General features: G+C 43.1%; 1 protein-coding gene across 1 annotated transcript in view; it reads left to right on the top strand.

The window, feature by feature from the left end:
- Positions 1-13,805, top strand: part of CNGB1 (cyclic nucleotide gated channel subunit beta 1) — a 1,191,945-nt gene that overhangs the window by 908,781 nt on the left and 269,359 nt on the right. Inside the window, 1 exon segment of the mRNA XM_078668834.1 lies at positions 5,864-5,914. Coding sequence (XP_078524960.1) covers positions 5,864-5,914 — 51 coding nt within the window.

Consider the following 13,805-nt stretch of genomic DNA (forward strand, 5'->3'; position numbering starts at 1 on the left):
TGTAACACAAGGTTAAATATTGTTTGGTCTAATGAGCAAATCATTCTAGGGGTGCACGCTTCGTAGGGCGACAGATAGTCTATTTAATCATAATATGCAGATTGATATTTACAAAAGTACATTCAGGTGTTCACATAAGTGACAAGGGTGCGTAACGTGACTAAGTGGAAGTGACAATACACGAAATATCACACAGATAGACATAGAAATCCAAGACAATATGTACAAGTGAGGGGATTTTCAACAAGGGGACGACGACGTTTCGATCTTTTGGTACTTTAGATCATCATCAGGACTGGGTGAGCATTCTGAAATAGTTTACGGAATTAAAAAACAGAAGTGATGGTCCATATTATTGGAAGAAGATGTTTTCAATTTCTGGATGGGGAGGATTTTGGAATTGTCGAATGATCCCAATACTGGATTCACTTAAATTAGTCCCAGGTAGTGAGCCATAGTTGGTGGCCGCATCATTAGTGAATGCTGTGCGTAGTATACTGAATTACATGAAGAGATAGCAATCACGGGGCTTATTTTGAGGCTTCTGTGTCTGAAAAATTAAACCAGTGGGGATACGAGAGCCTCGTGTAAAAACAGGATGAGCATAGTTAATTAAGGTGGTCTATGGCCGGTGGTATAAGGGATGCAGATAGTTACCCTCGTAATGTTGTGGCCTCAGAGCAGGATTTTGATTCACTGCTGTACGAGATTCAATCCTCCTTGTGGCTGCCGTGACTACTGGAAATGCTTTCAGAAGGCAATAACTTTGTTTACAGATGGAGCGGATCTTGGTTTATTCCAAGCCATCTTGTTTGGCTCCATTAGGGCATCCGTGAAGAGGAACAGAAGTTCAAATGCAGTGAAAGGAGGTTGCAATATTTCAATGGGAATGTAGGACTTTGTCTCTACTGTGGGAAGGGGTAGCCACAATTTCCCCCACCTTCCAAGAGACTGCACTTAAAGAGGCTGCAATTTACGTAGCTGTCCCAAACTGCATTCCATTTATATTTATGAAGGGGTGTCCAAGCTGCTTGAATACTGACGCTCCAGATAGTCTGCCACAAACTGAGTTAGGAAGGGTAGCAAATTGGCCCCTTCACTTTAGTCATCTTCATCATATGGTGTAATCTGTGACATCTGGATATGGTTGTAAACTGACCCAAAGATGTAGTCTGTGGCTTGCCAGTACTGTTCTCTTGGCCTAGTTTATGGTTAGTTCTCATCCTAGTACCAGGCCTCCTAAGTCAGCCATTGTGCCTCCCTTCTTCACCTCTGCAAAAGAAACAATTGATGGACGGAATGCTGGGCAACGCAAACATTCACCCCCCACTCACAAGGATCTGTGTTAGATCCATCATTCTTTTGCTCACCACACCACCCCAGTCTGGACCCAGCCATATGCAAATCAGCCTTGATCCTGTTCCTTGTGGGAACAGTCCAGCTTGAACTGCCAAGGCGACATATGCAAAGGAAACAATTGATGGACAGAATGCTGGACAATGCAAACATTCACCCCCAGTCACAAGGATTTGGGTTAAATCCATCATTTCTTTGCTCACCACAGCACCCCAGTTTGGACCCAGCCATATGCAAATCAGTCTTGACCCTTTTCCTTGTGAGAACAGTCCAGCCCGAACTGCCAAGCCAGGTCCTCTCTGGACCAGAGACAAGCATCCTGGGACCGGTTTCAGGGCATCACCCTTCATCAGCCAGGCTAGCCTGAATCCAATGGTGTAGTGAGCACGAGACCCACGTCTGGGCATACCCTTCCCACTTAGGGCGACATATGCAAAAGAAACAATTGATGGATGGAATGCTGGACAATGCAAACATTCACCCTCGGTCACAAGGATCTGGGTTAAATCCATCATTCTTTTGCTCACCACACCACCCCAGTTTGGACCCAGCCATATACAAATCAGTCTTGACCCTGTTCCTTGTGGGAACAGTCCAGACCGAACTGCCAAGCAAGGCCCTCACTGGAACGGAAACAAGCATCCTGGGACCGGTTTCAGGGCATCACCCTTCATCAGCCAGGCTAGCTTGAATACAGTGGTGTAGTGAGCACGGGACCCATGTCTGGGCATACCCTTCCCACTTAGGGCGACATATGCAAAAAAAACAATTGATGGACGGAATGCTGGACAATCCAAACATTCACCCCCAGTAACAAGGATCCTGATTAAATCCATCATTATTTTGCTCACCACACCACGCCAGTTTGGACCCAGCCATATGCAAATCAGTCTTGACCCTGTTCCGTGTGGAAACAGTTTTGCCCGAACTGCCAGGCCAAGTCCTCCCTGGACCTGAAACAAGCATCCTGGGACCGATTTCAGGGCATCACCCTTCATCAGCCAGGCTAGCTTGAATCCAGTGGTATAGTGACCATGGGACCCACTTCTGGGCATACCCTTCCCGCTTAGGGCGACATATGCAAAAGAAACAATTGATGGATGGAATGCTGGACAATGCAAACATTCACCCCCGGTCCCAAGGATCTGGGTTAAATCCATCATTCTTTTTCTCACCACACCACCCCAGTTTGGACCCAGCCATATACAAATCAGTCTTGACCCTGTTCCTTGTGGGAACAGTCCAGCCCGAACTGCCAAGCAAGGTCCTCCCTGGAACGGAAACAAGCATCCTGGGACCGGTTTCAGGGCATCACCCTTCATCAGCCAGGCTAGCTTGAATACAGTGGTGTAGTGAGCACGGGACCCATGTCTGGGCATACCCTTCCCACTTAGGGCGACATATGCAAAAAAAACAATTGATGGACGGAATGCTGGACAATACAAACATTCACCCCCAGTAACAAGGATCCTGGTTAAATCCATCATTATTTTGCTCACCACACCAGGCCAGTTTGGACCCAGCCATATGCAAATCAGTCTTGACCCTGTTCCGTGTGGAAACAGTTTTGCCCGAACTGCCAGGCCAAGTCCTCCCTGGACCAGAAACAAGCATCGCTGGACCGATTACAGGGCATCACCGTTCATCAGCCAGGCTAGCTTGAATCCAGTGGTATAGTGACCATGGGACCCACGTCTGGGCATACCCTTCCCGCAACACATGCAAAAGAAACAATTTATGGATGTAATGCTGGACAATGTAACATTCACCCCCAGTCACAAGGATCTGGGTTAAATCCATCATTCTTTTTCTCACCACACCACCCCTGTAGCCAGTAGTTATGTTACGTTATGTTATATTACTGCACATTTGTACAGCGCACATCCACCAGATGGTCTCTTGGCGCTAGGTAACCAGTCAAATTCCACCTCACTTAGCAATAAGCTTGTCTAAAAAGCTGTGTTTTCAAAAGTTTCCTAAATGTGGCAAGGTCCATTAATGCCCTTCGTTCCAAAGGCAAGCTGTTCCATACACGAGGGGCAATAATGGCAAACCTGCGCCCGCCGATAATTTGTTTTTTCCAGGACGAAATCGTCAGGAGATGCGAGTTACTGGATCTTAAAGCTCTAGTTGGACAGTATTCAATAATTCTCGACTTCACAAAGGAAGGGTTACTCAAGTACAAAGACTTAAAAATCATGCAGCTAGCTTTCAACATTGATCTCTGTGCAACAGGCAACCAATGAAGGTCCATCATTACGGGTGTAATGTACCAACGTTTAGGCAGGGGGTAAATCAGCCGGGCAGCCTGGTTTTTAATAAGTTGGAGCCTGAGCTGAAGGAGTTGGTAAATAGCATTAGCAAAATCTAATCTAGACATAACTAACACTAAAATCACTTGGATCAAAGCCTCTTTCAGAAGGATTTTTGTAATCATTTTTATGCGACGAAGCTGGCAAAAGCAGGCAGAAGTCACAGCTCCTAGCTGCTGCTTAAAAGTAAGTTCTGCATCTATTATAACACCCAGGCTTTTTACAGCTTTTTTAGGTGACTGGGGAGAGCCCATCTCGCTAGGCCAAACCGAAGGACACCAATAGTTCACCTCACTTTTTGTAAGCATTGTCTCCGTTTTATCGGGGTTCAGCTTTAAATGATTGCTGTTCATCCATTCACGAATGAACCGCATCGTCTCATGTAGCGTGATGAAGGGTAATCACTAAGCATAAATAGTAGTTGCATATCATCTGCATTATGAAAGATGTTAATTCCTTCGTGTTTAAGGGCATTGATTAGGGGACGAATTTAGATGTTAAAAAGGTGCGGAAACAGCGAAGAACCTTGAGGAACCCCGCACCTCTGAAGATGAGTAAGAAGGTAGCCTAACAGATTGAAATCTGTCCTTCAGAAAGGAAAGAAGCCTGTTTAAAGCAGAAACTCGTAGGCCTGCGGCCCTGATCCGGTCAGCCAAAATACCATGGTCGACTATATCAAAGGCAGCAGACAAATGCAACAACACCAGTACTTGGGCGCTGCCATTATCTACCTCTTTTCGCATATCATCAACCATAGACATAATCACTGCTTCTGTAGAGTGTGCAGGTCGATCTCCTGCTTGTGCAGAAACCAAGAAGCCTGACTCTTCAATGAATAGACATAGGTGACACGCTATGTGGGCCTTGAGTAGTTTGGCAAAGAAGGGTAAAAGTGAAATAGGCCTGACGTTTTTCATATCCTTAGGATCAGCACCAGCTTTCTTTATAATTGGGGCAATAATTGCTTTCTTAAAGGACCAAGGGACCACCCCCATATTGACAGGTTTGTTAAGAAAAGACAATATATGGTCAGGCAACCGGGTACATACTGCTTTCAAAACCTGCGGGGGCAAATGTTATTTGGAGAACCAGACTTTTTCTTTGTCAATAAGAGTACTAGGTCCTCTTGTGTTAGATTAGGGAAAGAGGTGAGAGTGAGACTATTCATCACATCTGTACACAGGTTATCAAATGGTAAACAGGTAGGGATGCTGTTCATAATGGCCTCAATCTAAGTAGTAGTAAGCAGATGAACCATTAAGTAGGCATCCAACAAATGTTACAATTGGTTTTTGCATTTATTCAGTTAAGCTGCACACAAATAAAATCACACACAAAGGCAATATTTGAATTTATGGCCACAGACATTTACTGAAGGAATATTTTCTGCACTTACAACCAACATGCGGGTAAGGTGGAGACAAACAAATTGTCAGTAATACAACAATGTGTTGTCAACTCTGAGAAGCAGCCATTGTAGTGCTAAAAGGTGGGTGCTCTAACAGATAAGAGTACAATTCCTAATATGCATGTGAAGCCTTGTGCCAAACTTGTTGTCAAGCTGACTGATGTGAAAGGCAAAGAAGAATGATTCATTTGTGTAGAGATGCCCATTCCACAGTTCATCCAATTACAGCATTTAGTCCTTCCACAGATACTACTGACATCAAGTGTTTCAATGTTATTGATCTTCCATGCTGATGCATTGGAACTTAGAACTTTTAAGACAGTGTAAATAATCACACTTTGTTAGTTGCAACATAGAAGCAGCTCCAGGTTGTCTTGTATCATTTTAGTATTTATACTGATGACAGATATGCCACCCGCGATTTCTTAATTTGATTTGTATGACTTTAAGTGGTAGATGACATTGCTATTTTCCAGACCCAACACAACATCATAAGTCTTGCATCCCTATTTGTTGAAAGTTTGAGAAATAATTAGGGATCAGCAAAATAGTTAACTTTTGTTTCATGAAGGCCTATGATAATCTTTACAACTATTATCTTTTTGCCAGGCCATATTTACATTTATATTTTCATTAATTTATGTTGCATATTTCCATACTTAATGGTAAGAAAATGGGTCTGCACAAGATACACTTTTTGGGAAACAGAATTGTTTTTGCATTACTTTCTCTCACATAGGACAGCTATGATTTGTATCTAATGCTTGCTGTGTCCTTTTTTTTCCAGACCAATCCAAAAGAAATGCGTCTGCATTACATAAAAACGGATCGCTTCAAGGTCTGATCAAGTTTCTTTTCTCATGCTTTCCTTCAGTGTTTGTATTTATTATAACGAGATTTTGGGCAATATCGCCACTTCAGTGATTGATATGTAGAATATTGTGGCCTTTATATCGAATACCTCTGTTGAGTGAAAGTAAGCGTATGTTTGTAATTATAGATTCATAATCCTTAACTCCACACCTGCATACTTTGAAGATGTATGTATCGTAAAGAGTACATAGATGTAGAGTTAAGAATCTTAAATCTCCACATTCCTATATTTAATTTCTTTAGGTATTGTAATAGTTGATGTTTTGTCCACAATATTCTGGCAGGTTGATATTATGATCTTAATATCTTGGTTTTAACAACCAATCCGAATGCAGGTTCACAGAGTGGCATCTTGTCAAGTTAAAACCTTCATGCAGATGCCTTTTATAACAAGGCTTTACTCCAGAAACTACAAAAAACTGTCAATAACAGTGCTATCACTTTCCATATCAGGTGTTATGTCTTGACTACAACTGATTTAGATGATATTGTGTGTCATCTTTTTGATCAGGAGACCAGAATTCACAGGTTTGTGTAGTAGAAGGAGGTTGTATTAGCTGTGTGTTTTCTTAAGTGTATTCTGATTTCTATGGATAAAAAACTTTGAAGAACTGCCTTCAACATACTTTATGGTCAGGTACCAAAATTCTTGTTGTTGTTTCAAACAAGCTGGAGTATGCAGCCATAACTTTTCTGTCTTGGCACCCTTCTTTGGAATCTGTTTGTAACAGTCTTCCTCTGCAAGCATTTACAATATACTCTCATCTACTTTTCAGAAAAAAACAAAAAATATATGTTCAATGGCATGTGTGGCTGTAGATACACATGCTCTGCATACTCCTGCCATCTAGTGTTGAGTTTGGAGTTTTGTAAGTTGGTTTTTCTTCAAGAAAGTTTTTCGAGTCACAAGACTGAGTGACTCCTCCTCGTGGTGTTACTGCACGATGGCATAGACTCCCTTGTTAGATTGTTTTCTCTCTGCTGTCGGTTTGGATGTGTATGCCTCTATGCTTCGGCTCTGTTTGGTATGATTATTTGGTTCTTTTACTGTCTTAAACTGTATTGTTTTGATTGAACTTCTCGCTTCCGCACTGCTCTCGAATTACGTCAATACAGGCTTTGACCCGCTGTGCTCTTCGGGGTGCTGCCCATCTCTGGCCTACTACCGCATGCACTCATTTTCATCAGAGATGCCCTTCTGATGGAATGCACACCCTTCAGATTGTGCCCACATTGCCAAGCAAAATATTCGCACACCAATCAATACCTTGTGTGCAACTTGTGTCTTTGGTAGACCATCATAAAGCCAAATCCGATATTTGTAGGTCCTTTCAGTCCATGACAACTCTTTGGGATCGAAGGGTGCGTTGATTGGAAATGTCTTGCAGAAGCGGAGATGACACCCCTGACATTTTCAGCGAGCAGCACGCCCAGGTGGAGCCAGCATCGGAGGACAAACAAGGGTGATTTTGAGATTGCTATGAAGATGTGTAGCCTTCCATCTGGTCAGCAGATGAGTACTTTGGCCCCTGAACCTGCTCCAATACCCAAGCAGGCCTCAAAACATTCTCATACAGAGGTTGCCGGACCACCTCTGCCTCCTGGCCATGATCAAATCTGAAAGATTGTTTAGGACGCCCTGCCCTCCGGCCCGGCAACCAAAAACTGATACCAGGCCAAGCCTTTGGCATCGACCTCTTCGGACCGAGACGACCTTCGCGATTGAGCTGGCAACCGACCATCTCTACATCAGTGCGGAGAAAAAAACTTGGTTCGACACCAAAAGCTGCAGTCCCAAAAATTATGGAGCCGATAGCCTCTAAATCTTCATTGCCTTTCATGTCTCCGGTCGAGCCCATCTTTGATAAAAAGAACATTCGACAATGGAAAATTCAGATCCAGGAAGGTACCAGATGGATTCTTGCTTCTCTGACACCAAAGAGGAAGCTGTCCTTCCAAGAGGCACTAGACAGCCCTGTCCCTCAAAAAAGAAAGCTGATGGACAAAGCCACCAGTCCTACACACCAGCCACCTCCTCTACCACCACCACCATCACCACCCCCTCCTACATCTGCACCACCTGACCCACTTGATGCTTCACCTCCAGGGTCACCAGGTACAGACGATGGGAGGTTACAAGGGCCATTAAGGAATCCTGGCCCATGAGCTGCACACAACACTGACCCCCTTACCCTCAACAATCCGAATCTGTATCCCACTTGCCCCATCCCTACAGCAGATGACACTTCTTTTCAACAAGTAATTGCTAGGACAGCTGCTTTCCACAATGTTGGGCTGCACAAAGAGTCCTTAGAACAGGACTTTTTGTTTGATACCCTCTCTTCCACACATAGATACACCCAGTATTTGCCCAAACATCCCAGCATGATGAGGCATTCTGAGGGCATTTTTTAAGAGCCAGCCCATGCTTGAGTTATTACCCCAAGGATATACAAAAAATACAAGGCGCTTCTTCTGACCCACTCTTTATCAGGGTTCAAGTTCCATCTGACTCCATAGTTGCTAATAATACGTAATAAGATAGCTAACAGCCAGGCTAAGGGGGATTCTCTGCATCCTCAATAGGAGAGTAAGCAAATAGATGCAGCTGGGAAGAGATTTGCAGCACAGGCAGCTAATCATTGGTGTATTACCAATTCCCAAACCCTTCTGACCCGTTTTGGCAGAGCCCAGTGGGATGAGATGGATGAACATTTGCAGTACCTCCCAGAGGAACACCACAAAAGGTGACAACAAATTGTCACAGAAGGGCAGGCCATTACCAATAACTCAATCCAATTTGTACCAGATGCAGAGGATACAGCGACTGGGGGTGTTAATACCGGCGTAATTCTTAGACGGCACGCATGGCTTAGGTATTCTGGGTTCAAGAGATCCAGAAGGCAGTACGACATATGCTTTTTGACAAAGAGCACCTTCTTGGCCCACAAGTAGACATTTTCCTTGACAAAATGAAAAAAGGACACTGACACAGCAAAGTCAACAAAAACAAAGCCATTCTGCCAAAGAGCTTTCTTAGAGGTTCCTTCAGAGGTGGAAACAACAAGGGTAGGGGTACCTCCGCAAACAGAGAAACACCCTCTGCAAAGCAGGCTTCTTCAATCTTTCCCCCAATCCCTCCACATCTGTTGGGGGCAGACTGCAATCTTTCCACCCAGCCTGAGAATCCATCACCACAGACCAATGGGTCTTAGCCATTTTCCAACATGGCTATTGTCTGGAGCTCATTACCACACTACCCAACATCTCCCCTTACACTCACAGGTTGTCACAGGTTCATCTAACCCTTCTCAAACAAGAAGTCAAAGCCCTTCTTTCTTATCAAAGGGTCTATAGAACCTGTCCCACTTCAACAGCAGAGATCAGGGATATATTCCCTATACTTTCTCAAAAAAAGACGGGTCACTGAGACCAATCTTAGATCTCTGACCCCTCAACCAATACATCTTACCAGAACATTTCCATATGGTTATGCTACAGGATGTTATTTCACTTCTCCAACAGGGTGACTTTATGGCCACAATGAACCTAAAAGACGCCTATTTCTATATGCCAATAAACCCTGAACACTGCAGGTACCTCAGATTTGTCATAGCAGGCAAACATTACCTATTCAAAGTTCCACCATTCGGGGTGACCACAGCACCTTGAGTTTTCACAAAATGCTTGTCAGTAGTTGCAGCACATCTGAGAAGACAAACATTTGCATATTCCCATAAACAGATGATTGGCTCATCAAAGCCGGTACCCACCTACAGTGTCAACAGTACACTTAACTGACATTGGATTTAATTCACAGGCTAGGATTTACAATAAATGTCCCCAAGTCTCACCATCAACCTCTCCAAGTTCAACCTTACTAAGGAGCAAATCTCAACACACAGTTAGGACTAGCTTATCCCAATCCTGCTCGAGTTCAGAGCTTTCAGGTAACTCTACCACAGTTCTAACCAAACAAAACTCTCACCGTTCAGATCGCCCTGAGTCTCTTAGGAATGATGGCCTCTTGCATTGCCATTGTTCCCCATGCGAGGTTGCACATGCGTCCCTTGCATTAATGTCTAGCTCACCAGTGGTCTCTATCAGAGGGTAATCTCAAAGATCTAACGTTGATAGACCACCCCACTCACTATTCTCTGCAATGGTAGAAAACCAACAACCTGTTACAGGGACTGCATTTTCTGAACCCTATTCCTCACTTTACTCTCACTACAGATGCATCAGAGACAGATTGGGGTGCCCGTCTACAAGACCTCACAGTACAAGGTGGATGAGGTGTCAAACATCAATCCCTACACATCAACAACTAGGAGCTTCAGGCGATCTTCCTTGCACTAAAGGCTTTCCACCTCACCTCTTCCACAAGGTTGTCCTAGTCTAGATGGCCAATATGACAGCCATGTATTAATTACAAAAACAGGGGGGACACAGTCTTCTCAACTGTCACAACTGTCTCAACTGTCCCAGATTATATGGAACCGGACTCTTCACCACTATATTCATCTCTAGGTGGAATATATGCTAGGAGCAGACCACAATTTTGCAGACCTGCTCAGCAGGATGCAGGAACTCCACCCACGAGTCCTCTTACCCTACTTTCAAAAGTGGGGCTTTCCTCAAATAGACCTTTTTGCCATAACAGAAAACATAAAATGCCCAAACTGCCCCTCCTGGTACCCACATCCACTATCCAATGTCAGCGCACTCTGGATGAGTTGGTCAGGGATATTTGCCTATGCTTTTCCACCTCTCCCTGTCATTCTGTTTTCTGGTTCAGGGACTCAGATAAACATGATCTTAGTAGCTCCCACTTGGGCGCCTCAGCCGTGGTTCATGATACTACGAGATGTCTCAGTAGTTCCATGTGAGAAGCACCCCACCAAGCCAGACCTCACTCAGAATTAAGGACAAATCAGACACCCGGATGTCAAAACTCTCAATTTAGCAGTTTGAATTCTGAGGTCATCTTGGCTATCCTAATTTATCACAAGAATATAGGAACATTCTTAAGCAGGCATGCAAACCCACAACTAGAGCATGTTTTGCTGCAAAATAGAAACCTTTGTTTGCTACTGTCAGCTCAAGCAAATGATCCTATGAAAGCAACAGTACAAGACATTATTTGCTACCTACTTCATTTACAAAAGGTTAATTTAGCCTACACTTCAATTAGGTTACACCTCGCTGTAATGGTTGCCTACCTTCAAAATAGGCAGCATCTCTCACTATTAAAAATCCCAGTCATTAAAGCATTCAAGAAAGGTTTGAAAAGAGTCATTCCTCCTCGGGTTCCTCCAGCATCCTCTTGGAACTATAACATTGTTTTAACCAGACTCATGTGTCCTCCTTTTGATCCTCTTCACTCATACCCCCTTCAATTTCTTTAATAGAAAGTGGCATTCTTATTTGCCATTACCTCACTCAAATGTGTTAGTGAGCTCCATGCTTTGACCTTAGAGGAACCATTCTTCCAAATACATAGAGACAATCTGGTTCTTCGTACTAATCCTAAATTTCTACCTACAGTAGTCTCTCTGTTTCACCTCAATCCATCCATTGAGCTCCCTGGTTCTTCCCTAACCCTGATTCTGTGGCAGAAAGAGCTCATCATACCTTCGATGTTAAAAGAGCTCTCATGTTCTACATAGACAGAACTAAAACATTCAGGAAAACAAAGCTACTCTTTGTAGCGTTTTTTTCAACCTCATAAAGGCAACCATATATCCAAATCAGGCATAGCCAGATAGATAGCAAAACCAAAGGGGTTGATGGACGGAGTGTTGAACATTGCAAGCACTCACCCCAGTCAACTGATCTGGGTTTAATCCATCATCATTCTTTAGCTCACTCTAGCCAGATAGATAGTCAAATGTATTCAAACTTGTTACATTACTGCCAAAAGACCTTTACCCGTTACTCCCAACTCACATTTCACTCGCAAAAAATGAGCTACTGTGGCCTTTTTAGTAAATATTCCCATAGCTGACATTTATAAGGCAGCTACATGGTCTACCCTACACACATTTCCAAACACTACAGCATGGATATTTTAGCACACCAACAGGTCAATGTAGGTCAGGCAGTGCTACAGACCCTTTTTCAAACTACTGAAACTACCACAGAGTGGCCATCGCTTCAAAGGAGGGACTGTTTTACAGTCTATGTACAACATGTATATCTACAGCCACACATGCCAATCAATGGATTATGTTACTTACCCTGTAAGCATCTGTTCATGGCATTTAGTGCTATACATTAACATGCACCCTCCCTCCTCCCTGGATGCCTGTGACCGTTCGAGTTACATTACATAATTATGGGACATCCTTGTTTTTACACACGCTTTACACTCCTTTCTCACTTGCCTGCGGTAATACAATCTAACAAAGGAGTTGATCCCCATGCGCAGTATCACCAAGCAGATAAATCACTCTGTCTTGTGACTCAAAACGCTTCTTCAAAGAATAACAACTTGCACAACTCCGGACCCAACACTAGATGGCAGGAGTATGCAGAGCATGTGAATCTACAGCACTACATGCCGCGAACAAATGCTTGCAGGGTGAGTAACACAATCCTTATTTGGTATATAAATTAGTTTTTCACCAGTCATAAGCTTTCAGCACAAGGACACCTCTTTGAGGTGGCAAGGCCCTTTAGAAAGCACCTTTAACATTAAAGATTATATCCTAACTATTAATATTCAGGCAGAAGAAAAAGGTAATTATGATTAAATCAAGATTTTTAAGAGAAGTACAGTGACTCTCCATACTTAGCATGAAACCACACTAGAATCTGGGGTCACTGGATGACATCTGTAGGAGGGAGGTTCCCTGTATTATTGCTAAATGTTTTTTTACAGTGATGATAATCGATTCATGGAACAACCACTCTAAGACAAAAACATCACTTGAATATCAAAAGGCAGAGATGTTGTGGAACTAGATAAGCAAGAGTAAAGTTGCAGAGTTTGAACATTAACCATATACTGGAAAAGAGCCAAAAATGAGGGTGGAGGTCCACTGGTGGTTTATTTGGCATAATATTGAATTAAAAATGTAGCAATACTAAAATGTTGCGGTAAAAATGCTGAGGACAAACATATCTTTACATGCTTACTATGTAGAGTTCAATGATATTGACTGCAAGGATATCAAGGACAAAAATATTGAAGATATATAGGTAAGCATATATACTTACAACTATTTCATATTAAAATAACTTTAAAAAAATAATTAATTATAAAAGGGTGTTTATGTCACGATCGTACACTCCTCAGGATCAGGGCGATGCTCAAAGGGGTCCACCTCCTGATTTCCCCACACTCTGACTGAATGATCATACACAGAGCATAGAGGTAATCAAGCGAGGGATGGGAAAGGGAAGGAGCAGCAACGGAAGGGATACCTGAAACAAGAAGATGGAAGGAATTAATAACATGTATCTCTAACTACGCTCAGTAATTTCTCGCTAGTAGAACACCTACCTAGACACAACTTCTGGGGGTGAACCCTTCCTCTCTGACTGATGTAGTAGATGCTTCTCTAATACACTGATCAGTAGCTTCCTACAACACAAAGCAAGAGTTAATGTTCTGCCAAATGACCTCTCTCTTATCTTTAAGGAAAAAGCATACCAGGCCACATACATACCCTGTCAGTTCTCCCAATAACCAAAAGTAAACCCTCTCCAATAACCAGTGAAAAAACCATAGGGTATGATTGGACCAGGGTATGAACAATGATAGCGTTCTGTATCCAGGAAAAGTTGCTGCTATAACAAAGTCTTGCAAGTAAACAAAAGGTTCAACAGTACCAGTAGCTGGGCCCAGCACA

This window comes from Lissotriton helveticus, chromosome 12 (assembly GCF_964261635.1).
Source record: "Lissotriton helveticus chromosome 12, aLisHel1.1, whole genome shotgun sequence".
NCBI lineage: Eukaryota > Metazoa > Chordata > Amphibia > Caudata > Salamandridae > Lissotriton > Lissotriton helveticus.